This window comes from Rhipicephalus sanguineus, chromosome 8, assembly GCF_013339695.2.
Source record: "Rhipicephalus sanguineus isolate Rsan-2018 chromosome 8, BIME_Rsan_1.4, whole genome shotgun sequence".
Classification (NCBI taxonomy): Eukaryota; Metazoa; Arthropoda; class Arachnida; order Ixodida; family Ixodidae; genus Rhipicephalus; species Rhipicephalus sanguineus.
The window spans coordinates 144822207-144848143 of NC_051183.1; the positions used below are offsets into that span (position 1 = coordinate 144822207).

Genomic DNA, 25937 nt, shown 5'->3' on the forward strand with positions numbered 1-25937 from the left:
CATCACTGATCCTCACGCATGCGCAGCACAGCTCATGACGATCCACGCGAAATCGGCTCCGGCTAGGCCAGTGTAGCTAACGCTACACAAAGTGGAAAGGGTCGAGCTTTTTGGCAAACTGCTGTCACTCCCGCCATGCACGATATATGACACGAATAACAGCTTGATATGGTAGCAACTGTTGTAGCACTAACGCACAGCAAAGAGCAGTACCCTTTCCTAAAATCATATTTTTCTACATATTGATTTTGTGTGTTGCAGGCACGTACACACAAGCGAATGGAAAAGCGGCATTTTGCATGGAGCTATAGACAGCACACTGCCGGGCTCTGCTTGGCAGACGATTAAATGCAGTCTTGATGAGCAATAGCAAGGAGGGCGTGCCGTCATTTAGTGGGACACAAATTGCCCTGCATCAGGTTTGAAGCTATTTGCCACGCACTCGCATGTTCCCGCTCATACTGCTCATGATAGTACTATTCGAGCTTAACAATAGACCCAGTGGAAATCACACAACGCACACACACACTTCCGGCAGTGGTTCGCAGCAGTCTCCTCCCCGAGTTTTCACAGGCTGCTTACGAAGCATCAAACACTGTGCTATTTTTGCAGCATCCTTGAAGCAATACGAATGCTCGTTGGCCGAACCTTCAGCTGCTGCATGGCACGTTCTCCTTTACGCACTGCCACACAATGATGCAAGCAACCCCCACACACTCTCACAAAAGATGCTGCTCCTGCATTGCCACGGATGCACACCATGGCGGAAAGACGTCTCTCATCTGGGATGGCTAGCACATGCTAGTTGAGGCTGGTTTTGATGGTGAAGCTCTTCTTGCTGCCCAGCAGACCTGCACTCGCCACAGCTAGCATAATGTGCTACGCGGAATGCTGCAGCAGAGCGTGTACCCCAGTCTACACTTGTGAGGCCTTTCTTCTTGTAGGACCTCTGGGTGTGCCCTGAAAGTTTCTTCATTCGTAGAAAAGTCCTTCTGGCAGATTTCAAGCGCAAAAGTTGTCACTTGCAAGTGTCCGATCTCCTCTTGACTGGAGTAGCTGGATGAGTGGAAGTAAAAGAAAAAGAATATTACAGCAGCATGAACTGAGAATCGCTCGAAAGGAAAACAAAAGGAGCGCAAAAGTGCAGCAGTACAAACACTGCCACCGAGCAGGAAGAAACAATTGTAACAGCACGAAATGTAGAATTAAATTCTGCTGTCTTACATGTTAGAATCATTACATGAATATACAGCCAAACTCTCGTGTAATAAATTATTGTGTATACCGAAACAGTGATTTGAAAGTCCCCTTGAATGCATAAATAGAATATGATACTTTATGAATCGAATTACCTATAAATAAAACATTTTTGCGGTCACCTACAGACTCAATACATCCGAGTTCCTGCTGTGAGGCCACTAGATTATGTAATTATAACCGCCTGGAATTTGTCAATGTTCTGGAATTTCAGTACACGGTTGTTTCTGCAATTTGCCCCACTGAAATGGGCCCACTGTCCTTGAAATCGAACCCACATCCTCGAGTGGAACACCTCAGTGCTAAGCCATCACTACAGAAAAATTTAAAAGGCTGCAAGTGCAGTTCATAGTGCAAGGGAAACGTGATGTTGGGGACATTGTGTAAAATAATAAGAAACAAGTGAATGTACTAAGCACAGCTTGTGTTATCAATTCTGAAAAACATTATTTTTTTGCACACAGTTTCTTGTTTAACCCTTGGCTAGGCCAGTTGGTCTAGCAAATACTCAGTGCTAAGAAAAGGTACACAAAATTGAAGGGGAGCTGAACAGAAGCACCACTGTCAACTGCGAATAGCAGTAAGTGACAAAGCATGACATCCAAAGATGAGGCTAACCATAGTATAGTAGATTCCTGTTGATTCGACGCCCAGTCAATGTGGACTGAAAGTGCTGGCTAACACTTTTTATGGTCCCAAAGTTTCATTATTCCGATTTTAAAGCTGGCATGCATGTGCCTGACCCCTAAGGTGGGACATGGCAGCATCTATATCGGCAAAGGACACATGCTTTACAGACCGCAATAAAATGGTCATAGACTGCTGATTGTCCGCATTAAACGTAACTAAATTTACACTCCGTGAAGCTAGCTCATTTATTCTCTTTGATAAGTGTTTTTATACGGCGATGCTGTTCTGACAAGGCTGCTTGAAGTTGGTGATGTACCGATTAAAAATTAGGAGCCCTTCCCATACTGCGAAAATGGGGGCAGGTGAAGCTTCGTGCTTTTCTTTTTTTATCGCATTGTGCAATGCTCCCTCCTGACTTCTTCCTTTCTCCATGCAATTTGACCTTCGCCCACGTGCTTAGCAGAGCAACAGTTCCATTGCCGCAAGCAAGAATGACGGTCGTGGGTGAAACAATGAAACATGGCAACGTGAAATCACAAGTGACCCCGATAAAAGGTCAGATTTGCATATCAGAAACGACTGATCGCTAACAAGCTCACAATTGAAAGAGCATCACTGGAAAACGGCACATACAAATAGAGATGTGAACGGCGCACCTTCGAGGCCCGCATTACTGTACACTCGCAATTCTGGTCACTTGCTGGGTTTTTTGCGTATGATGCCGCCGCCACCAAGATCTGTAACTCGTAGAAGCTTCGCTTAAAAGCAGCAGCGGCTAGCAACGCGAGCTGCGCAAGCCAAGCACTGGGGATGATGCTACATTGTGGCACATCTTCACAATTGCCCCTGCAGAAGAAAAGCCACGCTGGTGACCTAAGAGGTTGGAAGCAGAGGCTCTTGGTAGGGCTTCAACACTGGCACATGTCAGACGAAGAGGGGATTGTTCATCAGACACGCCACAATGAAATAAGAAATGCAGTAAAAGCTCGCTAATTCAACCCTCGTAAATTGAGAAAATCAGACGATGTGGACGCGCTCTCTTGTTGTGGCAAGCATATGCACTGCTTAATAGCATCAAACGCTTGTCAATTCGGTCATGTTTGGCAGCAACCCGGTTAATTCGAACGATCCTCGGTGCGCGCCGAGTGCGAAGCACTACATAAGTGTGGGCAAAGGAGTGAAAACGGCATTTGCGGACAACCGAAACGACCATGGAACTTCCGAAAGGCATGGTCACCATTCACAGTGATGTTGTTGGTGACCAATTAAGGCTTCAGCGACTAGGGCAAACTTGTTTCATTTTCGTTTTTACTCGGCGTGCGCGAACTGCATGGGCTTTATCTATGATAGTGTTGATAGCGACTGGGTTCAAAGCTGCGACAAGCAGTTGTTTCGTCTTCGCTGCGTGCCTTCAGAACTGCATAATCGCCATCCATGACTGCACTAGCGAGCCACCTTTCTTCCGCACCAGATGCGGTGCTCAACAGTTTCATTTCAACTCTGAGCATAGGGCACGCGTGTGCCTTCGAGTTGCATGGACGCTATGATGGTGGTGTTACGACCGCGGTTTTATCCACAGTGCACCGGTGCGGTTAGTAGCTTCATTGTGACTTCGGGCATTCGTGCGCACTGCGACAAAACTCGAACATAGTGGAAACTGTTTAAGATGAAGAGCTTCAGCAGCGGTCTGCATGCTGTTGTAAAACTCGCTTACTGCATCGTATTTGCTGAACTTTCAGATGCCAGCCAATTTTCCAGCGAAAAAAAGTATAGTCAGGTGCGCTTGGTCGCAGTTGTGGTGGTGGTGCGTGAGAAGGGAAGGCTGCAGAGTGTGAAGTTGGGCTTGTTGGTGATGGATAACTGATCACGTAGCGCAAAATTTGACACTGGACGAGAAGGGACGAAGAAGAGCGCTCATCTTCATCTCCTCTCGTCCTGTGTCAAATCTTTGCGCTGCGCAAACAGTTATGCAGAGCACATTTTGGGTTTAGGCATGGGGGACTTGAGCCACATTCACAATACGAACAAAAGTTGCGAATGACGAGAATTGCGGCTTTTCACTGCCATTGCTCTTATGCAAATTAAGTTGTGGATTTATGTACACATCAAGAAAATGAAAGTGCATTGATGTAATAGACATTTTTTCATTGTTTTCTTGATATGTTCGATAATTCAACATTCATACATTTCTTCTGGTCTCGTGCAATGCAAAATAACGAGCTTTCATTTTAATTATTTGGCAGGGTTTGTACAGGTTTCCAAGAGAAAAATTCAAGCACTTTTCAAGGACCTTCCAAAACTTTTAAGGAACACGATTGTAGTTAACGGTAAATTTTAGTACACAACACAAATGATGTTTACTTCACTTATTGCACAGTTTCACTACATTAGAAGCTCTGAGGCTCAGGGCAGGTCTTTCAGTTTTTTTTCTATTTCAGTGATGCTACCGAGGACTTCTGATTTGGAGCAATTTTTGGAGCAGCAAAATTTACGTTTTGGAGCGCTTTGGAGCAGCGAAAATTTTCATCTTGGAGCACTTTGGAGCAGATAATTATGCATCTGGGAGCACTCTGGAGCAGGAAATTTTACATCCTGGAGTGTACTACAGAAGCATATTGCATTAATATTCAAGCACCTGAATATTATTATGGGGCTCTTATGAAGGCTAGAAATATTTCGATTCATTGCAAATCTGATGGAAAAAATCATCTCATGAGAACTCCATACTTCACTCGCTAATGAAAATATGAGGGCTCATGCAGTTGAGTGTTCTGAATTAACATCTTCGGCGATTATTTTCGACACTAGCAAATAAACAAACTACCGGATCAATAAAATTGCAATTTATGAAATAGCACTCTAACACATCTACGTGGTTATCAGCAGACGTGGTAGACAAATGCCGTGACGTACAACAGTGCCTCAATGCCAAAGAGTCGCACTGTCCCTAATGCATTCCCCTAAGACGATTCAAAGGCGAAAGCCAGGTACTTTTTCTCGATCGATGTGTTGATCCTCCCCCTCCCTCTCTGCAAGCTTTCTGCACCTCACCTGCTTTTGCGCTAGCTCAATGATCGGTGCACCGATCACGGAACCAGTGTAAAGCGGCGATGTCATGTCATGACATCGTCACGTGACATCACGATATATGGCGCCATGATGCCATCACAAGTTTTGACGATCTATGACATGATGATGACATCACATGATGATTGCTTTTTGCATCAATCGAACGTCGCCGACGGTCAATTTTTGTGTTTGATAAAGCATCTAAGGCTTTCGCATTAATATTGCGGATTGAACGTTAACATCCTGGCCGTTAACAACCTGGTTTTACATACCAAACTGTCCTCCACGTCACCTCTGTGCCATGCGCGAAGCAACTTCGCTTACCATTCACTTCACAGCTCCTCAATTTTTAAAAAAAGTTTTATTGTGATAGCAGTTATATGAACACTCTCTGCGGATTTTTGCCGTCACTGTTGCCGTAATTTTCCGTATAAAGTCCAAATTAATAACATCACCATGCTCATTCTAGCCGCGGGTAAAAGCTCGCGAGCGCTGGCGATGAACGCGGCTGAAGCGGAGATTAAACTAGCCGGCCGTCTGTCTCCGTCGCACGGAGAGCGCATGAGATAACATCTTCCCGCATGCGGGCCTGCCGTCGATTGCTCATGAAACAGAGAGGAAACGCCCCGCCCGTCTTTCGTAAGGAGCATGAAGGGACGCCAGGGAAGCGGAGGGGGGGGGGGGGGGGCACTGCATCGTTCGAAGGGCGCAGTCGCTTGCGCGCGCTCTATCTCGAGACATCAGGAGACGGCTCGTAAATTTGCTGTGCTCTCAACGCTTACTTTGCGTTTAGAGAACTAAGAGCACGCCAACGCTTCGGTTCCTGGAGCGGCCATACTATTTCGTTAAACCAGCGTTTTGTTGAGTTACGCGAGATCGGATCTAAAAGAGTTAGCTGCTAGCCTTACTTCGTTTAACAATACAATTCGTTGGTATCGCCTTCATTGCTTCGCCCTTAAGCAAAACTGAGTTTTTTTAACCGTCAGCTGTTGACCCTCGAAAGCGAGGGGCGGACGTGTAACATGGCGTAGACCCTTCAGTGTGGGCCGTCAGCGACGGGCCCGCTACTGACAGCTGCGCATTTGCGGCTGCTCCGACCAGGAGATATGCTGTTATTAACGAGATGACATTTTTATAAAAGCAAGCGAAAAATTCGAATTGGAACCCTAGCTAGTGAGCTCGAAAGGGCAGGGCCTTTTAAGGGGTATTTAGCGCAGAGTGATTACAAACTCGGATGTGCTGGTGGAGGGAATTACGAAAAAGGTCTTCTGGATGAAGATCCATGGATAAAGTATATCTGAGGAAAAGTGTCAACGCGTTCCCACCGTGCTCTTCCAAAAACGCGAAGCAAGGAAAATTCGATATTGTTCCATATCTACTGCTAGCGATCTCAGATTTTATTCCGCGATGTCCAGAAACAGAAGTGACAGACATTTTGGCGGCACGCATGTAGTTATTACTGAACATTGCTTTCAAGCGGTGCCGTACGACGCTTGAAACGAGCTATCAGCAGCATTTCTGGAACAGACGACGTTCGCCGATGAATTGCCATCGCACTTTCTCACTACCGATAGGCCTAGACGTCACGAGCCTCTGTGGAGAGCGCGTTTTGCTGTCGAGCCGACTTGCAGAACAGAAGCTGCGTCGGCACTGTACATGGCATCGTGGCTTACTCGGGGCGCACGCGCGAGCGCTATTTATTCAGCGGAATAATTCTTGGTCCATGGTTGCGACTTTGGCAGCCCCAAGATCAAGCTGCACATGTTCTGATGCGCCAGTGGTGCGATTGCCGGTGATAGATGCCACCAAACCCGAGACTTTGGCGCAGTTTGGCGCAATTTTTGTCGATATTATCAGGATGGCGCAGAAAATACAATTTGGCGCACTTTGGCGCAGGAGTGGAATCACTGCTTTTTGTGTCTTAATGCTGTCAAGTTCATCGGTCTTAACTTTTGCAGTCTTTCGCAGGCTGTTGGATTTCACTACATGTCTGATGTCCCCGGTCGCTTCTGCCTTTTTGGCAAATCCATCAGCAAAGGTTATCAAATCAGCAACAACTGCTTCCAGTTTCTTCCTCTTCAGCTGCATACATTCAAGTTCCTCCATAATCAAGCGTCTTTTTGTTTGATTAGCATTTTCTTGGCCCTTTTTCTTTTCCGATTCTAAGTGTGCACCATGGTGCTGCCTCGCTGCGGACACAGCCAATCTGAGCTCTCTTGTTATGGCGACATTTAAAATGCCACCTGCCCTCTCCAATGAGTCACATACGACATGCTGTGAAATACAGTCGAATCCCGCTATAACGAATACCGCTACAACGAAATTTCCGCCACAACGAATAATTTTCGATTCCCCGTCAGCCGCCCATTGAAAACAATGCGAAAAATGTCTCGTCACAACGAATACTTTTTCTGGGTATTTCCGCTTGAACGAAGTTTTCGCAAGTGCCACCACATAAGGAAAAGGAGCTTGCCTAGAATTGCCGCGAAATTCTTCTAGAAACTCGACCATTTCTCGTTGCCAGAGCTGTGCGGCCGCATCGCAAGACCCGTGTCTTCATCGGAGACATGCTTTCTGCCACCTCACGCACATCCCGGTAAATTTTTCACCACTGAGATGCTCGGCGACAGATCGTCCATCCGCCATGATGCTGCCGGTGGGTTTGATGCGCGTGGGGGCCGCGGAAGAATCGTTGATGAACTCCCGCCATTGTTTTGACGTAGCACTCAAAACAAAACTACTGCTCGTCGTCACAAGCCCTGCGATCGTGAATGATATCCATGGCGTTTTGAAGGCACACGCGCCGCCAGCGCACACCTAGTCCAAGCGTAACTGCATTCTGCCGCAACCGCTGTGAATACAAATGCGGTCGTGTTGACGCGATCACGGGCGACCACGAAAGTATGCGCGCATCCATCGAACGTACGCGCACTGACTCAATGCAATGCTGCGGCCAAAACCACGGTAGACGCGATCACAGATAGCAACGAAGCAGTTCTGAAGGCACACGCACGTCCAGGGCGCACAGACTGAAAACGGAACTACCGTCGCTACCGTTTGCCGGAAGCGCTGCGCAGAAAACCACGGCTGAGACCGCGGTCGCTATCGTCGCAATTATCGATAGCGAATATGCTGAAGTACGCAGCTAACACACCGGAAGAAAGATTAAAGGCAACAAAGTCGTAAAACGGCACGATGCGTTTCGACTTTCCTTTCTCTCGCTTATGACTGTGGTAGTGCGGAGCTTCGGCACTTCGTTTTCACTTAGCCTCTACCGAACTTTGGCACGCTCCTTCGCGGCGCTACGCGCTCGGCAGGCTTCGAGGGTAGCCTGCATATAGTATTTGCTCGTGTATAGCCCACGTGTATAACTCGCCTATTGACGCAAAGCCGCCTTCATTGCATTGCCGTGAAGCCAACTTGCGCAACGAAATTTGCGTATAACCCGCACCCCGAGTTTAGCACTAAATTTTCTGTATATTTTGTGCGTATTATACACGAGAAAATACATTCACACGGTGTGCGGCCAAGTGCGTCCGAGTTAGCGACAGTTAAATGCAAAGGACAATGCATGCGCTTGCCGGGACCAAAGGACGAGTCATGATCATCAGATCTTCCTAACTTTTGTGGTCTATAGATGAAATTTCGCTGCAACGAAATTCCGCGACAACGAACTTTTTCGCGCGTCCCGTCAATTTCGTTGTAGCGGGATTTGATATACCACAAGCCCTTCAAGTTCTCTAGAGAGATTTGGCAGTTGACAAAAAACCCCCATTCAACATTTGCTTGTCCATGGCTAAGAACAAGAAGGAGCTTGACTGTTTTCCATAGCTCTTTGTAGGAGGGATGGAAGCTCAAGAGTTCACGAAAGAACTCATCCAGCCTGCTAACGCTCCTCTCAAAGAGGCGAAGCTCATGCTTGAACTCTTCCAGCATTTTGGTGTACTCTGCAAGCACACCTTCCCGCCGGCTGTCACTCAGTCTTCCTGCCATGGTCAAGGTGTCTAGCACCTTCCTTAGGCCCACCAGGCACTGATCCGGCTTTGAGCACATGAGCCGTGGGTCTAAAGAGGACAGGTTTCTAACCAAAGATGACTTCAGGGGACTTCGTTCCACTATTTTCTTGGTCACAGCTGCCAAAAATTGTTTGCATTCCATTCTGAATTGAAATGGAGTAGTGGAGCCAAGGTGTGCTGCTTCCAGCCGTCGACAACAGACTGATCCGCGCTGCCACTCTCGCCACAAACAGTCACGAATGTCAGGTTGTTGCGCTCCTTAAATCGGCAAAACCATCCATTGCTGCATTTAAACTCAGAATGTCCAAGTTGCAGCGCCAGCTGGTTGGCCTTCTCACGCAATATGGTCCCATTCACAGGAAGGTGTGCTGCGTTGGCTTTCTGCAGCCAGTCGATCAGAGCTGCATCAACGTCGGCGTACGTAGGCGGGCGTACTCGTGTACGCTTTGACGAGTGTGTCTTGCTGTAAGCATCGAGAATTTTCTCCTTATTCTTGATGATGTTGCACAGCGTTGACAGAGGCACGTGGTGCTTTTCGGCGAGAGCCGTTTTCGACGCCGTCGACTTGCTGGCCTCTTCAATTAAGCACACCTTTTCGTGCAGGGACAAGCTCTTGTACTTCGGCATCTTCCTTCCAAGCACACCTCAATCAACTAATTCACAGGGAAGACACTCAAGCGGAGACAGGAGACAAATGGAGCAGTCGCACCGAATCGCACAATGCTCGCCAGCCGACATCCAAATGGCACAAAGACTCCACAAAACATTCACTTCGCTAGAGTGGCTAACATCGCTGTTGAGATGATGATGATCATGATCGCAACCGCACGCATCGCCGCCTGGCAATTGCTAAAACATGGCGCCTACGACGTATTTCCGGTAAAAAAAAAACATGGCCTTCGAGATCCGTACATCAAAAAAAAAAAAAAAATGCATGTTTTAGTTACAGCCTCCGAGATTCGCAACACCCTTTGCATATCTTGGAAGTCGCGGCCAAGTGTGCCAATTAACCGGGAAGTCGCAGACTGGCCGCACCAATTATCCGGTTAAATTTACATGTAAAAATTTGGGACCGCGCAAATAATACAAATTATCCGGGATTCCCAATTAACCGAGTACAAATTACCGAGGTTTTACTGTATTTCAGTGCTTGTTCACACTTGGGACCAATATCCACTTTTTCAAGTGGAGCGTGGTTAATGGGGTCATCAACCTCCACCCTCAGCAGACCACCAACTCCTCCCAATGACGACAACACAGAGGCTTTCATGAATTTTGAAAGGAGCTTCTGCACAGTACTTTCAAGGTCTCTCCCAAGAAAGAAGATCATGGGTTTGTCGGACTTGATGGTTTTACTGAAAATGAGCTTGCATGTTCCTGAAAAACTTTAGGTTCACATTCGGCCCGTCTATAGAAATGTGAAGAATCTTGCCAAGAGGCAAAGGTTCCAAAGCCTTCAGAAGTATCTCCTGCATATCGTCTGCCGTGGAGTGCCCCATGAAAGCGGACGTGTAGTACCTGGTGACCACCTTGTGTGAGGAGTCCCAATACCGCACATGCACGTCCATTTGTTTTTCTTGCAGGAAGTCGTTCATTGACTCGTCAAAAAGCACAACGTAATATTCGGACTTCTGTACCTCTTCTTGCAAGCACGAAAAGAAAAATGGCCTAAGTGTATGGCATGCAACATACGCACATTTTTTCTTGCCGCAAGAAAATGATTTGGCCACCTCGCTGTCAGGAAACATCTGCTTGAACAAGTCCCCGGTTTGTGCCAACGATCTGTACGAGTAGTGGGATGTAATCACTTTCATTGTCCGCAGAATTTGCGCTTCGGTAACCACCTCGTGCAACTTGCAGGCGCTGCTTAGATCGGTCGCTTGGGATGCAGCCGACCTAGTGGGCCGCTCACTTGTGCTTGCTGTCAGGTAGGTCTGCATCGACTTTCCAGCTGCCATTTTCATAATTCTACAGTGCTTTCTACTTTTTGCGTGGCTCTTGAGAGCAGATTCGCCCATAGAAGCGATCTCGAAGGTTTTCTTGCACAATGTGCATTTTGCACGGTGGGGGTCAGATGTATCCGGCGCAATCCAACGCTTATAATCATCGTTGCTGAGCCAAGCGCTCTGGAAGTTACATTTCCCAGGCATGACTCCAAATTATGCCACCTGCATGCACGATCCTGGGAAATTCAACGTGCGCCGCAACCAACACGTGCAAAACAAAACACCACCGGAGAACGAGCAAGCACTGACAAGCTACACAGCACAAAATGTGGCCAACAGATGCTGCTGAGGTGGCTGAGGCTAGTGAGAGTGTGCTGTATTTTTTTTACCGGGTTGCTGAGGGATACCACTAAAACCGAAGCCAGAAAGAAAACATTTCAAACACTAGTCAAGTCTACTGAAACAAGCGCATTCGTGCAACTTTTCTGTTTTTCCAGAGAGCTCAAGATGCTGTAGCCATAGAGTTTCCTACAATACTTACTAGAGGGAACTCTGGCGCTAGTGTCTATGGGAGCTGCAACGCATGACGCTTCAGCCAGCATGGGAATGATGGGTAGTACACAAATTTGTCTAAACTTCGTACTTTCGGCTCCGTTTGGCTCCGCGTCGGCTGCATCCGCTTTGTCGCAAAACGAAGTTCAGCAAAAGTCAGCAGTTTCACTTCGCCACTTTAACTTCTTTAGGCTCAGCGCTTCAAATCTGGTCACGAAGTTCACAACGATCCATTCTTTTATCCGAAAGAAAACTAAAACATAGCAATAAACAAAGCCACAAGTACGTTTGAAGCCGCAAGCACGAAGACTAGGCAAATTTGTGTACTACCCATCATTCCCATGGTAGCTGAACGATCGCAGCGCCAGAGTCCCCTCTAGTTAATTTTAGGAAACTCTATGGCTGTAGCCTCACTGTGGCCATCAGCTTATGGCTTCTGGCCAATAGAAACCAAACCAAGCCAGATAAAAAAAATGGCGCTGCGGGTGCGCGCATGCCTCGATCTCGCCAATCTAATACAGGCGGTTAGACCGTGCCTGACTTCGACTTCGCAATTGCGGTGTCGCGGAACACGATAAGCAATGAAGTTTGCCTGGCACCACGCTCAACTTTACAGACAGCGTGCAGATACTGTACAGAGCTATGCTATATGTTTGGTCAGCGTGCCTGGATAGCCGAGTGGTTAAGACGCCCGCCTTTGGATCATGTGCAGATTCCTGGTCAGCAGCATCTGGCCAGGAATCTGCAGACTTTGCAAATACAGTCAAAGCTGGATATATCAAATTTGGAAAAAAAAAAAAAAAAAAAAAAACGCCTGTCAGTTCGATATAGGGCATAATTCGATATAAGACTGCTAAAAAATTGGACGTCATAAATTCACATACCATTCATAAAAGCATTTTATTGACAAAGCTAGCTTAGTTGCGTTTGAAATGTGTTCCATTTTTTCTGTTTCAGCAACTTCGCTGCCTGCGACAGCACACATTTCTCAACATGGTCTGCCGACAATCTCGTGCCTTTCTTTGAACCGCTGTAGCCAATCGGAGCCGCCTTGAAAATCCTCCCTGCCAAGGAGAAAAACCATGTCCTTTGCTTTTTGTTCGATCATGGTGCCGGACACGGGGAGGTTGCGTGACTGAACGCCGACGAACCACTTGTACACGGCTGTCTCGACGTCCTCATACACGTCCGTGCGTACGCTTCAGGCGCTACGGGCACCGGGTCTTTTGTCCGCTTTATCCCTAATCTCTGCCTTATTCTTTAAGATCGTGCTGAGAGTACTCCTCGGAATCTTGCACGCTGCCGCGACGTCCGACTTCTTCTCACCACGTTTGACTCGATTTATAATTTCGAGCTTCACGGCGAAAGGCAAATTCTGCCGCTTCACGCTAGCCATCACGGCACAGGCGCACGGTGCGAAGCACAACGAACGAGAAATGCAGGGACATAACTCGCACGACCCGCGTGCTCGCACGATGAGAGTACATTGGCTGTCTCAGCAAGCGCTGCGGGCAGGTCAGGATCATTTTTTGCAGGGGGGTGACAGCAGCTGGACTGACGCGGCGCAATCACGGTAGGGAGAGTGGGTCATGCGTTGCCGGGTAAACCACTTTTGGAGTGAGCGGTGGGGAAAAGCGCCAGTTTCCCCGCCACTACGAGGAAAAGCCAACTTCAGGGGGCACCTCTGCTCCGCTTGACGTTCGACATATAGGGAGTCGCTGTTATTCTTGTTCGATGTAACCGTAATTTGCGCTATATATTCTCACTGTAACTATAGCGTGCTCAGAAGTTGTTCGACATACAGGATAATTCGATGTAAACGGGTTCGATTGTATAAATAAATTTCGAGAACTTCCATTTCTGGGCACCATGCCCTTGCCACTGCGTAAGCATTGACAGAAAATTGTTTGCATTGCCTTAAAAACTTTGCAGAATGTTTACACAAGATTGCCTGAGGAGGCAATGCACTTCTGGCTGAAGTGGGAGTCTCATTTCACTAGCATCAGCTATTGGATGATGCGGAAATTCACAAAAATTAAGAGATTTTAAAGATAAGAGGTTTTTGAATATTTTTCGACGACTCATTTTATTTCTATTCAAGCATGCTTACGTGCGAAAACCACAACATGATTATGAGGCATGCCATAATTGGGAGCTCAGGATTTTGCCACCTGAGATTCTGCAACATGCACCTTGCATTTCAAAACTAGGGCTTCAAAGCTGCAATAACTGTCTAATATCTAATAACAAATCTGTAGAACAACCCTAATCATTATGGCATTTGTGTTCCCAGTATTTTCAATTTCATTGCTTTCAGCAGTGATGTGTGGTACCTTTCTCATCAGGAGTAGTAGCCAAGTGTTCTCATAGCCTTGGTAGTGTTCCATACTTTGTATGAAATAGAGTATAGCCACTGGAAATGATGCATTGTAAGCTAAGAAACAAGCATACTTACTGGAAAAAGGCCTTCCTTGTCATCAACTTATTTTGGCCTTTCTTGTTCTCAGAGCCAATCTTCAGTTTTTATCCCATCAGTGACTGGATATTCACTTTCGTCCTCAGTATCGCCACAAGTAGACTCGCAGAACTGAAGTGTCGTTGCATGAAAAAAAAAAAAAAAAAAGACATCAGAGATAAGGAGATTAGGCATTTAAGGGGGGAGGCTACCTTGGAAGGGCAACTTTTTTGTTTGTTGAGATATCCTATTGAAATTTTCAGGGTAGGCTAATAGCAAAGCCATTTGAATAACCCCAAAATTTCATGCATTTATGCTCACTGGTTCCCAAGTTACAGCCATTTATCAGGATAGTCCACATGGGTTTCTTAGTCAGGCTCTGGTGAATTTGGTAAATGTGCTAGCACTGTGAAATTCACTATGATGATTCCTGGATGGGTGCTCTACACTAAGACAAAGCTCATTTTTACAATTTCCTTGCTGAAAATTTTTAGCAGGGCACTGGATTTAGTGTTTGCCATTTGGCTTTTATCAATGAAATTTTAATTAATTATCACAAATTACAGACACAATAAATTTAAAAAGCGGCTTTGTCTTTGTTTGGGCAATTTATTCAGGTGCATAATAAAAAAAACCTGTCGGAAATCGGATGAATGGTTCCAGAGATATGTCTCGACTAAGCAGTATCACCAGCCAAAAAAGTCATTTCGAGATATTGGGCTTCGAAAGTTTCGATCACATATCTTGGTCTGAAATGACCCTGTAGATTAAAGAAAATGCGTTCTTATTGATTTCTGTTCTTTGCCACCTTTACTGGCTTTTTTCTATTTTTCATACGAGTCGGGGTTGCGATCGCCGAGGTTGATTCGAGACGCCAAGCTCATTTCAACTATGCATTCACGTGCCGCTGGCGCACACTGGAGATACGAGGGCTGACACCGCCGATGCAATCGTCTTTACCGATACAGAGGTTGCTTCGCTGTGAAAAGGGCCGTCATAATCGTTGTTGGAGGTGCGCTTGACCACGGTAACACAGTTTATATAACGATTCAGCGCACCAATCCACCGAACGCGTGTACCGTGACCAGCGGCGTGTCCGATAGCACAACGATCGCAGGCACATGACACTTCTTAGTCGGCGGGCAGGATGCGATATCGTAAACACGGTGTAGAGTTCAGAAAGTGCCGCGAGCGATAACGAAATGCGAAGCTGCGATAACAAAGGCTGGCTGCACGACGGTGACGACGGCAGCAAAGAACGAAGCAAGCGCTATCAGAGAACACCCATACACTTAGAGAAGGGAAACTGTACCTTTGACAGTGCAACGGAAATAAGGGTAGCGGTGGCGTTGTGAACTAAAGTAGCCGACCAAGAGATGCCGTTGTGCAACAGGAAACGGAAATGACCTTTATGTAATATGGCTGCCGTCGCTCGTTTTTGGTTACTGTGCAGTGCGCTCCGGTCGCCCGTGCTCGTACAAAAGAAATAAATGTATATGCCACGTTTTGTTCACTTACCGAGCCCTGCGAGTGTCGTAATGAATCTTCTGAACTGTCTTTCGTGTGTATTCCGTGCCCCAACTGTGTGAAATGGTATGAAGGTGCCAGGAGACGCCAATGCCTCAACTGGCATTAACGCACACAACACCGGCGATGTGTAAGCCTGATAATGTTTTATTACATATTCATAAATCATTACAAGACAAAGTACACCACTGAGCGTTCACACAAGCAAACAACGCGGTTACATCGTGAAGTAGTGGCTCATAAAGCGCGAACGCACGAGCAAGAAGAGCTACGAAACGTATGTATACGCTCGTGTACGTACACTATAATTATTTCCCTATTTCCTCGTGCCAATTTTATGCAGCCTCTTTGGGACATCACCTGGCCGGTAGCCTTGCGGAGAGAATACGATAGCTTGCAGCGCAAAACTCAGTGGCTGGCAAAACTCACTTCTCTCGACCTTTTGACTTCACATTCTGAAACCAACCGAATCCGTATTTTCCTTACTACTGGCTTGTTTCTTGACAAGTTTAGCATAGCAGGCGGCAAACTAGGCGACAAAATGGATGCGGCCGCCGTGACGGGCATTTCGGTGGGGTGCGAAAACCGAAAACACGTGTACTTACATTAAGGTGCACATTAAAGAGCCCCAGGTGGTCAAAACTGATGCGGAGTGCCCGCTATGATGCGCGTCATAATCGCATCGTGGTTTCAGCACGTAATTCTTCAAAAACAATTCATATATTAAATTTCTATGGATTCAAAACTATTTTAACTGGTGGAGCGAACCTATAATAAATTCGCCCTGGATGAAAAATTATCCTAACGTCTAGTTTCTCTCTGCAGAGGCAATCGGCTAAGTTGTGTCCAAAGAGGCAAGTAATGGCTCGGAGTAGCACAAAATTTGTTTCAGCTTGCAGCTGACCGCAGACAAGTGGGCTGGGAAAATTACAACCTTTCTTGGTAACGAGCCCACTTGACAGCACGGCAAGTGCCCAGAAATTAATAGGTATGGTTTAATCATTCTGTGCGTTCCCACACTATAAGTAACCAGCTTAATTCACAACACAGATACATAAACACTTTATGGTCACAACAATACTGTAGGAAATATCAATACATTGCTTGTAAACACATGGACAACAAGTAAAATTGTACAACCAAGTCATGAGCTCCTTGGATTGCTTATCCTTTTTGCTTAGAACAATTATAACACAGCAGTGTATGAGCACAAAAACAATAGTCTTGAACTGCTAAGTCAATTTTTGCACCAGACTTCCAAGTCTTTGCCTGGCTTAATTCTCTGTTTTTGAATTCCAAATACCAGAGAATCCTAATATGTACAAACTAGGGGTGTGCGAATATTCGAGTGTCGAATTCGAATCGAATAGTACCTAATCGAATAATTTGATTCGACTTTCGAATAGCTAGTATTCGAAATTTCGAATAATTCGACAGGACAAATATCTAAAGCGCGACAAAGGCCGATGGTGCAACTTGGTTAGGGTGGGGTGGCAAGAACTAACGCTAACGTCGTTACACTAGGCCTTCCGTTAAAACTTTCACCGACATCCTGGTTCAAAAGCGAGCGCACGCTCATCTTAAAAGAGATTGTCATTTCCGCACGTAGGAAAATACATGAGAATACTGTCAAGCCCTTCACAACTTCGTTCCCAAAACGAAGGCACGGATTTCTTGCGCAGTTCGGTCGCGTATGCTGCAAGTGCCGTAAAACGTACCGACTTTGACCTGCGAAACCCTCGGTCATTGGCTTTGCTTGTAAAAGTTTGTTCACGCTGGGCAGTCGCCACTGCCACACCGAACCACTCGTTCAGAAACTTCCATCGTCGCGGCACGCAGTTGAAACGCTGCTGTGAACGGGCGCCCGAAGATTTTTGGGCACGGAGCACCCATGGCGATGAAGCACAACATTACCGTTGTCAGATGAGCCGTATTGCGTGACCATGGGGAAAAAACTAGCCACTGTACCCCCCTCTGTTAGTCTTTAGGAGGTTTGGAGTGGCGCTGCTGACTGGAATGGCGGCTCTTCTATCAACATGCTTGCGCGCCCATAGAAACTGAAACAAAAGCCACTCTCAAACAAGTGCGTAATGAAACTGTCGGCACGCCGTAGCGTCCCTGATTTGTCCTTTGTCTTGCCGTAACTGGCGGTACACATTTTGTGCAAGTATACTATTCGATATTTTTGGCCACTATTCGATTCGATTTGAGGTGAAATTTCACAATTCGTACACCCCTAGTACAAACATTTGCAGAAACAATTTGCGACAGTGAGCAGTGCAAAATGGGCCATGAGTAACCTCCATCATAATACGAAGCAGTTTCTCTGACAAGTGTGCTACAGCACCTATTTGACAGAGAATGCTTCTTCCAATTTTCTGACAAAATTGAAAGCTGCTTCTGTGGGCACTGTTAAATTACCTAGAGTCTTGTCCTGCATCTCCACTGCTTTGAACATCATGGAGATTTGGTTTGGTGAAGACAAATCTTGGCTTTTGTCTTTCAAGAGATCCTTGCACTGTAAGCACGGTGCTTTTTTCAGAAATGCTTGTACTAGGTATCCTGACACGTAACAAACTATGTTTGATTCAAGTACATCTGCTGGTTTTACGGTGTCTGAAAGGTTTGAGCTGAAGGTGTCGGACACAGTAGGACTTTCTTGATCGAGTCTTAATTTCTTTAGCTCAGTTAGAAGAACAGCCTTATCTGCTTGGCAGTTGCTGCCATCTGAAAGCTTGAAGAGCTTCCCGACAATGATATGCCTGAGACCGGCAGTGAACTGAAATGTGTTTGCAGTCTCGTTACAGCTGTGCTGCTGCCGAATGATCCCAAACAAGTTCTCCAAGGGATCCTGATTCAGACGACGAGCGGGCAAAAACTTGAAGTTATAGGATTCCTGCAGATCTGCCCACAGCATACAAACCGCTTTAATTGTCACCTGCCAGCCCTAAATGGTTCTTGGTTGCCTAGGTTCTTTGAATATCCAAGATTTAATCCATGCAATCCAAGAATGCAAGAATTCAATGTACCCTGTAGAAGTATCAATTGTATACCTCATTTTTCTCTCGGCTATCTTTACACAAGAACTGTTTAATGAATCAAACTGATCTATTTTCACAACAAACTCAGCTGTGCTTGTGGCTTCTGGTGGAGAACATTAAATGCTACGAATGCTTCTATTGCTAGATAGACACTGTTGCTGAGCACCCACTTTACTTTCATGTTACCAAATGCACTTTCATAGATGTGCCCTCAGTGAGTTTAGGTAGGCATTTTAGTTTCAGGTGATTATGTTGATTCATACAAATCTTAATATGCCCCCAGGAAGCAACCTTATCTCCAATAGGAATATCATGCTTCCTCAGATTATTCCTCATACATTTCAACAGGTGGGGGACGTCAAAAATGAAGGAAATCTTCTATTTATCAGCAATAAAGAAAGGCCTGTCAGGGCTCACACCCAGTGTCCTTGCAATAACGCAATTGCTGCTACCCTGGTCACAAACCAATGCTTTGACGAAGAGGCCACATGCCTTTAGCTCAATGATTAGCTTTTTCAATGACATTAAAAGGGGCCCTGCGCGAACTGTCCCCTCTCTTCTCAAAAAGGCTACTGGCTGTATCCATTTCTTCGCTGTCCCAGAGACCACAAGTGCTGCAGTGTGCGCTGTGCCATTTGTTCTCTGGCATTGTTTCTCTGGCATTATCAACATATCCATGTATGATGTCTTCCTTAGGGTCATACTGCAGATTTTTTCTTAATGAAATTTTGTCAAAAATTAGGCAGCAAGCTCTGTCTTGAATTTCCCAATATTTTTTCTTGCCTTTTCTTTGAATAACTCGAGAATCTGAGGCAAAACTCCTGTCTTTATATTTACGGCCGACAACCACGTCCTTCGGGACTTCACTGTGGGAAGGCTCAGTACTAGGGGTGTGCGAATATTCGAGTTTCGAATTCGAATCGAATACTAACTAATCGAATAATTCAATTCGACTTTCGAATAGCTAGTATTCAAACTTTCGAATAATTCGACAGTACGAATATCTAAAACGCGACAAAGGCCAATGGTGCAACTTGGTGAAGGTAGGGTGGCTAAAACTAACGCTAACGTCGTTACAATAGGCCTTCGTTAAAACTTTCACCAATTTCCTGGTTCGAAAATGATCACGTGTTTACCTTAGAGGAGGTTATGTTATTTCAGCACGAAAAAAAAAAAAAGAGAAAGACAAGAAAAGTGGCAAGCCCTTCTCAACTTCACTTCCGAAACGAAGGTACAGACTTTTGAATAGTTCGGTCGCGTATGCCACAAGTGCTGTAGAACGTCCCGAATTTGGCGTGCGAAACCCTTCAGGATTGGCTTCACATGTGAAAATTTGATCACGCTGCACATTCGCCACTGCCGTACTGCACCACTCGTTCAGAAACTCCCATCGTTCCGGTGCTCAAACAAAACGCTGCTGTGAACGGGCGCCTGAAGATTTTTGGGCCCAGAGCATGGCCATGGAGCACAATAACGTGACCGTTGTCAGATGAGCCATATTGTACAATTATACAAAAAAAAAAAAACTAGCTACCGTACCACCACCTTCTGTTGCCCAAGAGGTTAAGAGTGGCACGGTTAACTGGAATGGCAGCTCTTCTATCAACATGGTTGCGCGCCCATAAAACCTGAAAAAAAAAAAAATACTCCCGAACAAGCACGTAACAAACCTGTCACCACGCCGTAGCTTTCTTGATTTTTCCTTTCTCTTGCCGTTACTGACAGTGCACGCTTCGATACTATTCGATATTTTCGGCCACTATGCGGCACTATTCGATTCGAGATGAAATTTCACTATTCGCACACCCCTACTTGGTACCTTTGATAGATATTTATATGCCTCAGGGCTTGTAAAGTAAAGACTGAGGGCAAACTGTCTAAGTTGCATCGGCCATCGTCTCCCATGTTTTTTCAGTGGTTGCAGATGCATTTGCTCTCTTAGAATTTCAAAAAAATCCTTCTTTAGGTACCTGCCTGCTTCAAGAAGAAGCTGCGCATGAGATGCAATTGGTTTCTTGGACTTTTTAAGTCTTGCAACAATTTGATGGAGGTGGGAGTTCTCGTCGCAGTAGTGCTGAAGCCTCTTCATATAACATGGAGTGAGCACTTTCCGGGTCCTGGTCCTGGCTCTTGGGGTTCCTGGAAAATCAAAAAGCCACATCACTAATGTTAAGTCTAAGGCTTTAAAACTTACACTTTGGTTAAATGGTTTGCTAAGTTTGGTACACTAGAAACACATACATTTGTATTTTAATGCAACGTATTATTACCTGAAATTTTGTGTGCATCCCTTACAAAATTTGCAAGCTGTGCCCAAATTGAAATACCAGGTCAGGCTAGTGTAAAAGGCTAATTTGGTATTTTTGCATGTTATGAGAACAAAATAAACACAGGCAAAATGTATTTTTTGTCACACAGCCACATATATGACTGGCCAAAAGTAGGCACACACCCAGTGGCAGATAGTAAAACATTAAAACAAAAGGGCGTTTATTTAATGAAAGCATCTATTTAATGTAATGAGCTGTATCATTAACCAGTTCTAGTGCCAATATTTATATATTGGGGATGCATGTGGGAATAATTCCTTTTTGTTTTGTAGAATGAAGACACACTTACTGGAATTACTATGTAATCTTGCATTAATCTTGCTTTAATAAGAGGAAGAATACCTACTCTGTGTAGTTGGTGCTGTTGGCAATGGCTCCTGTGCCCCCTGGGATGCTGGCTCTTGTATTGGTGGAGAGATATTGAGGGGCACTGGAAAAGAATGCTGTATATCACTATATAAATTTAAGCAGGAGCAATGGCATTGTGCTTTATTTTTGGAAAGCTCCCACTTACTGGTCTCACGCCTTGATGCTGAGAGCTCTGGAGAGAAGTCGGGGAAATCTTGGTATTCTGAAAGTACACATCATTACATTAATTCTATATCCGCTTTAGAAAAAAACACATCAGATGAAATACACACTTTCAATCAAGTAAACAATGAAATTTACCATCTATGGAAGCAGCGAAACGAAGCTTCGACACTTGTGACATAAGAAATATTATTCGCGAAACCACTGCCGTTACAGGGTGGAAGGTACAAAATACTCATCAGGCAAAATTCGTTACAAAATTTAGATTTTATAGTAATCGTGAAACCAAGGAATGATGAGAGTTTCCGAACAATCTCGACGGTCCCAACACACACACACCCCTACATTCTGGCGAGATAAGTGTTAGATCTCAATATCGGTGGAGGGGTATGAGACCCCCAGAGACCGCATTAACTTTAAGCCCCCTTGACTTTAAGGACTGCTGATAATAATCTAAATGTTTAACACAATCTAATCATTCATGAAGAACCCCAAAGAACGTTCTCTTTCACCTAATGCGATTACCATTACGTTCAATAATCACCGCTGTTCGCGCCCCTCGCGGATATAAAATCTCTTCTAAAAAACTTGTGCTCGATTATTAGAAACGCTGCACGCATAGCCACTTCAAATTGCCTAGGGGTCCTATTGAAAAATCACGCGCAATCCCACCGAAATCACAAACCAGACGTGTCGCGTGTGCAAGTTACACGGCAATGCCAAGCTGACACTGAACAATATGTGGTTTATGTATTCGTCATTATAGCAATATATTAGTTGATGTAACAAATGTCAAAGAAACGACGACGGACCATTGAACAAGAGCATAACTGACGCTCCGGCTTACCTGTTTACGGTGCGGAATCAACAGATCGACTCCATGAAAGCGTGAAACGTACCCCTCGATCTCGATCGCTGCGGCATTCCTAAATTCGCCGGTAAACTGAGTCAGCTACTATTGCTGTAAAGATAAAAGGGCGTCTGCGAACTGAAGCGAAAGGTGCTTCCGCACTTTCGTTGCCGCCGAACAATTTGAACGCCAACGGCCACGGAAAAGATGGATACAAATTGGATTTTGGTCCAGTTAGTCATCACTGAAGCGACTGAAGTCCTAAAACGTTGACACTTCAATTAAAAAGCAGCTATACATATTAAGTCTAAACATAAGTAACTCTGTAGCTATCCAAAGCAAAATAGCATATTTGAATGATTCATTGGCTTGCGCAAAACAATTTCTTAAAGTGTAAAATTTGGGTGGTTTAGCGCCCCGAGCAGGGAAAATGCAAACTAAGATAGCCGACCGCTAAAAGAGGAGTTAGTAGCTCCACTCTGCGCGCATATCGATGAAACTCGCCGCGGTCGATTTTTTCGCCCTCTGTGGCGATCGCGAGAACTTGAGACTTTCCGGGGCCTGGCGCTATCACTAGTCGCAACCGACGACGCACGGAGCAAGCCGCGGAGAAGGCCACCGCGTCATCGCGCGCGGCAGCCAATAGCAGCCGCGCGTTCCCCCACTCTCTCGAGGAGCGCGCGCTTAGTCCAACTGGTAGCTGCGCGTCTCGACGCGGGAAACTCAAACCCCTGCGAGCTTCCCCAATCATAAGCGAATCATGCTTCGGCCGCGCCACCACCCCTACCGCCGCGGGCGGTAAAGAAATGCGCGGGAATTCACGAACAAAACAAAACCAAGATGGCGCCGATCGGTTGAACGGCGCGGGAACGGTGCTCGCTCGAAGTTAGGCTTGTTTCGGCGCTTCTTTGGCCGGCGCAGCAGCTGCCGCCGCTCGTTATTACCCGATTTGACGTACTTTTACGATGTTATAGGCGTTCATAATTACAGGAAAGGTCGTTTGTAATACGTACAGCCCAAATATACGGTTTTTCAAGAACCGAGTTTTTCGCGATTTTTTTATTTTCAAAGGGCGCGTCCCCCCTTAAAAATTCGTGGTCTTGGTCAGCTCAAGGCAACACAACATATGTGGCAGGTAAATTGAGGGTTACCACTCGGAACTTCAAAAATGGCCACACATGTTTGGAAGAACTGGCTGTAACTTACAATCAACATAATTATTTTTCAGTTATTTGTGAAAGTTCGGAATGGTGTACGTTTCTTTCACTTGATTTACACATCTACATAACAAAGCAACGTTCAACGCAGTAGTTCCGCTCGACAGAGACGTATATCAACACCTTCCAGAACCCTCGTTTTAAGTTAAGGGCCAACTGATATCAGAAGTTAAAGTTCGATGTGACATATGAAACACAACTGAAGGAACCTTTCCTGTTTATATGAAATCATTCGTAAATATTGCACACTTCTCTTTCAAACTACTCAGTGTAATTATGCACAATTAATATATCTATATATTATATGTACCCACTTGTTATGAATACCCCTTTTAGGTTAGTTGGTTTAAAGGGGCCCTGCAGCACTTTTCCAAGTAACCATCGAATGGCTTCATTAAACGAGTTTATTGCCTCACAAATCGACAGCACCAAAACTGTTTAGAATCCGCCAAGTACGAGCGGAGTTAGAGATTTGTTGCATGCTGTAACTGCTTTCTCTCTTCTCTCCCTACGACGAGTGCGCTGGAAGCTAAGCAGGGAGGGATGGCACGGGGGAAAGAAGTTACGCCACGCACGTGTTGTGAACTTAAGCGTTTTTGTTTTTTTCTTGGAACGTGTAGCCTACCTTCAATGTGATCACAAGTGCGCACGCGGGCACGTGGCGGCCTCTGTAACTATGCAGCTCACAATGCTCAAATCAGCCAATGGCCGTGAATTTTGGCATATGGTGCAGTCGTTTGGGTATACTGCATCATGTGCAGAATGAAGAGAGAACAATTTCGAAGTGACTGAAAATTAATTGTAAATTCCAGGCTGAGTGTTGTGCGATAATGTTTGGCTTGCATGCTCTCAGAAGTCTCGACTACCGATAGGCAGCGTTTTCTTACCATGCTGAAAAAGTGTTGCAGGGCCCCTGTAAAGTGCCAAAGTAAGTTGGGCTATGAGAGAGACCACAGTGGAGGGCTCCGGATAATTTCGACCACCCAGGATTTTTTCAATGTGCACCGACATTGCACAGTACACGGGCCACCAGCATTTCACCTCCATCAGAATGTGATTGCTGCAGCTGAGATCAAGGCCATGTCTTTAAAGTCAGCAGCCAGTCATGACAATCCCTAAGCCACCGCAACATCTGTAATTCCCTATTTAATGCGAGAGCGCTACAGAGCCCGTGCTGCAGAATATCCTGTGCCGGCAGTGGTAATAACTGTTGGGGTTTAACATTCCAAAACCACGATATGATTATGAGGGATGCCGTAGCGGAGGGCTCTGGAAATTCAAACTGCCCGAGGTTCTTCGACGTGCACCTAAATCTAAGTACACGGGCCTCAAGCACTTTCGCCTCCACCGAAAATGTGGCCGCCGCGGCCAGGATTCGATCCTGCGACCTTTGGGTCAGCAGTCGAGCGCCATAACCATTAGACCACCGTGACGGGTGTCGGCAGTGGTGTTGTCTGTGAGCAAAACAATCCTGATGGATGCAAAGGATAAAAGTCAGGTTTCGAGCCCAAACTTAACCCAGGCATTCCGTGTGACGGTCAAGTTATTCTACCACAGTGCTTAAAAGTGCTATGGAAAAAGACCCTGTACATGCGTCACATTTGGCGAGGAGTCATGTTAACAGCTATCATGTTAATTAGTAACGTCAGGCTTCCCACCATGTGAACTGCGCAACGAGTGGGTGGATTAAAGCTGCTTATCCATTACAAAAGGCTCAGCCATAATTCATAATCATCCTCAGTCACAGCATAAACAAAATGTGCAGCTAAACAGCTGCGCATAATGCCTCAAGCGCATGGTAGATACTTCTCTAGTATTTTCCAAAATGATGATGGATTATAGCACTGTGGGTGCTTCGCAACTGTATTTGCCGAAAATGTCGTAGGAGAATTTACAATGGCCTATGTCACGCACATAGACATTCCTTCCCTAACAGTACGGTTGAGGTGTCTACCAAGAAGTGAAGTGTGGTAAGCGAATGAGAAGGCGATCCGAATAGTGCTTCATCGCACTAACGCATTACTTTCTCAAAGGCAGAGCTTAGGTGTCCACAAAGTTTTTTTGTTAGGTGCCTAAAGTAACCAAGTGAAATGAAATAGTTGCCATTTCAGAATGTGATCACCTCATCAAGGATTGAAGTCATAATCAAGTTGTCAGCAGTAAAAACATATAGTCACCAGTAAAATTTTTTTACAATGTGGGCCCAGTCATGTGCACACAACCTTTAAACTTTCCCCCCTCTTTGAAATACAGCCAAACAATGAAGCAGACAAGGAGAATACCAACAGAGATCGAAGTACAGAGAAATCGCATCACGTTCATAATCACACAAAACTGCAGTTCTGAATGTATGCAAAAAAAACAAGCGAAGCTGCCACTATCGATACCCATTTGCTAGAAAAAGATCATCAAACCTTGGTTCTCAAGATAAAACCCAGCCCAACAGCTGCATCCCCAGATTTTCGAACTGTAAGCACACAAATTGCTGTGGAACTGCCCTTTGTGCATTCATCTTC

General features: G+C 45.6%; 1 protein-coding gene and 1 long non-coding RNA gene across 5 annotated transcripts in view; both read right to left on the reverse strand.

The window, feature by feature from the left end:
* Positions 1 to 348: 348 nt before the first annotated feature.
* The window catches only part of LOC119402377 (arginine and glutamate-rich protein 1-B), a 115380-nt gene continuing 89791 nt past the window's right edge, over positions 349 to 25937 (reverse strand). For 3 of the 4 annotated variants that reach the window (XM_037669511.2, XM_037669512.2, XM_037669509.2), the window contains exons 7-8: positions 13926 to 14057; positions 349 to 1056 (exon numbers count right to left, since the gene is read on the reverse strand). In XM_037669511.2, coding sequence (XP_037525439.1) covers positions 13974 to 14057 — 84 coding nt within the window. In that variant the 3' untranslated portion in view covers positions 349 to 1056; positions 13926 to 13973. Of the gene's footprint in view, positions 1057 to 13921; positions 14058 to 25937 lie in introns of all 4 variants that reach the window. The other variant, XR_005185777.2, reaches the window with a different exon arrangement.
* On the reverse strand, positions 17786 to 21611 carry LOC125759612 (uncharacterized). Its single transcript, XR_007417243.1, has 3 exons — positions 21338 to 21611; positions 21170 to 21253; positions 17786 to 20632 (listed from the first exon to the last, which is right to left on the reverse strand). It is a non-coding gene; the product is annotated as an uncharacterized LOC125759612 (long non-coding RNA).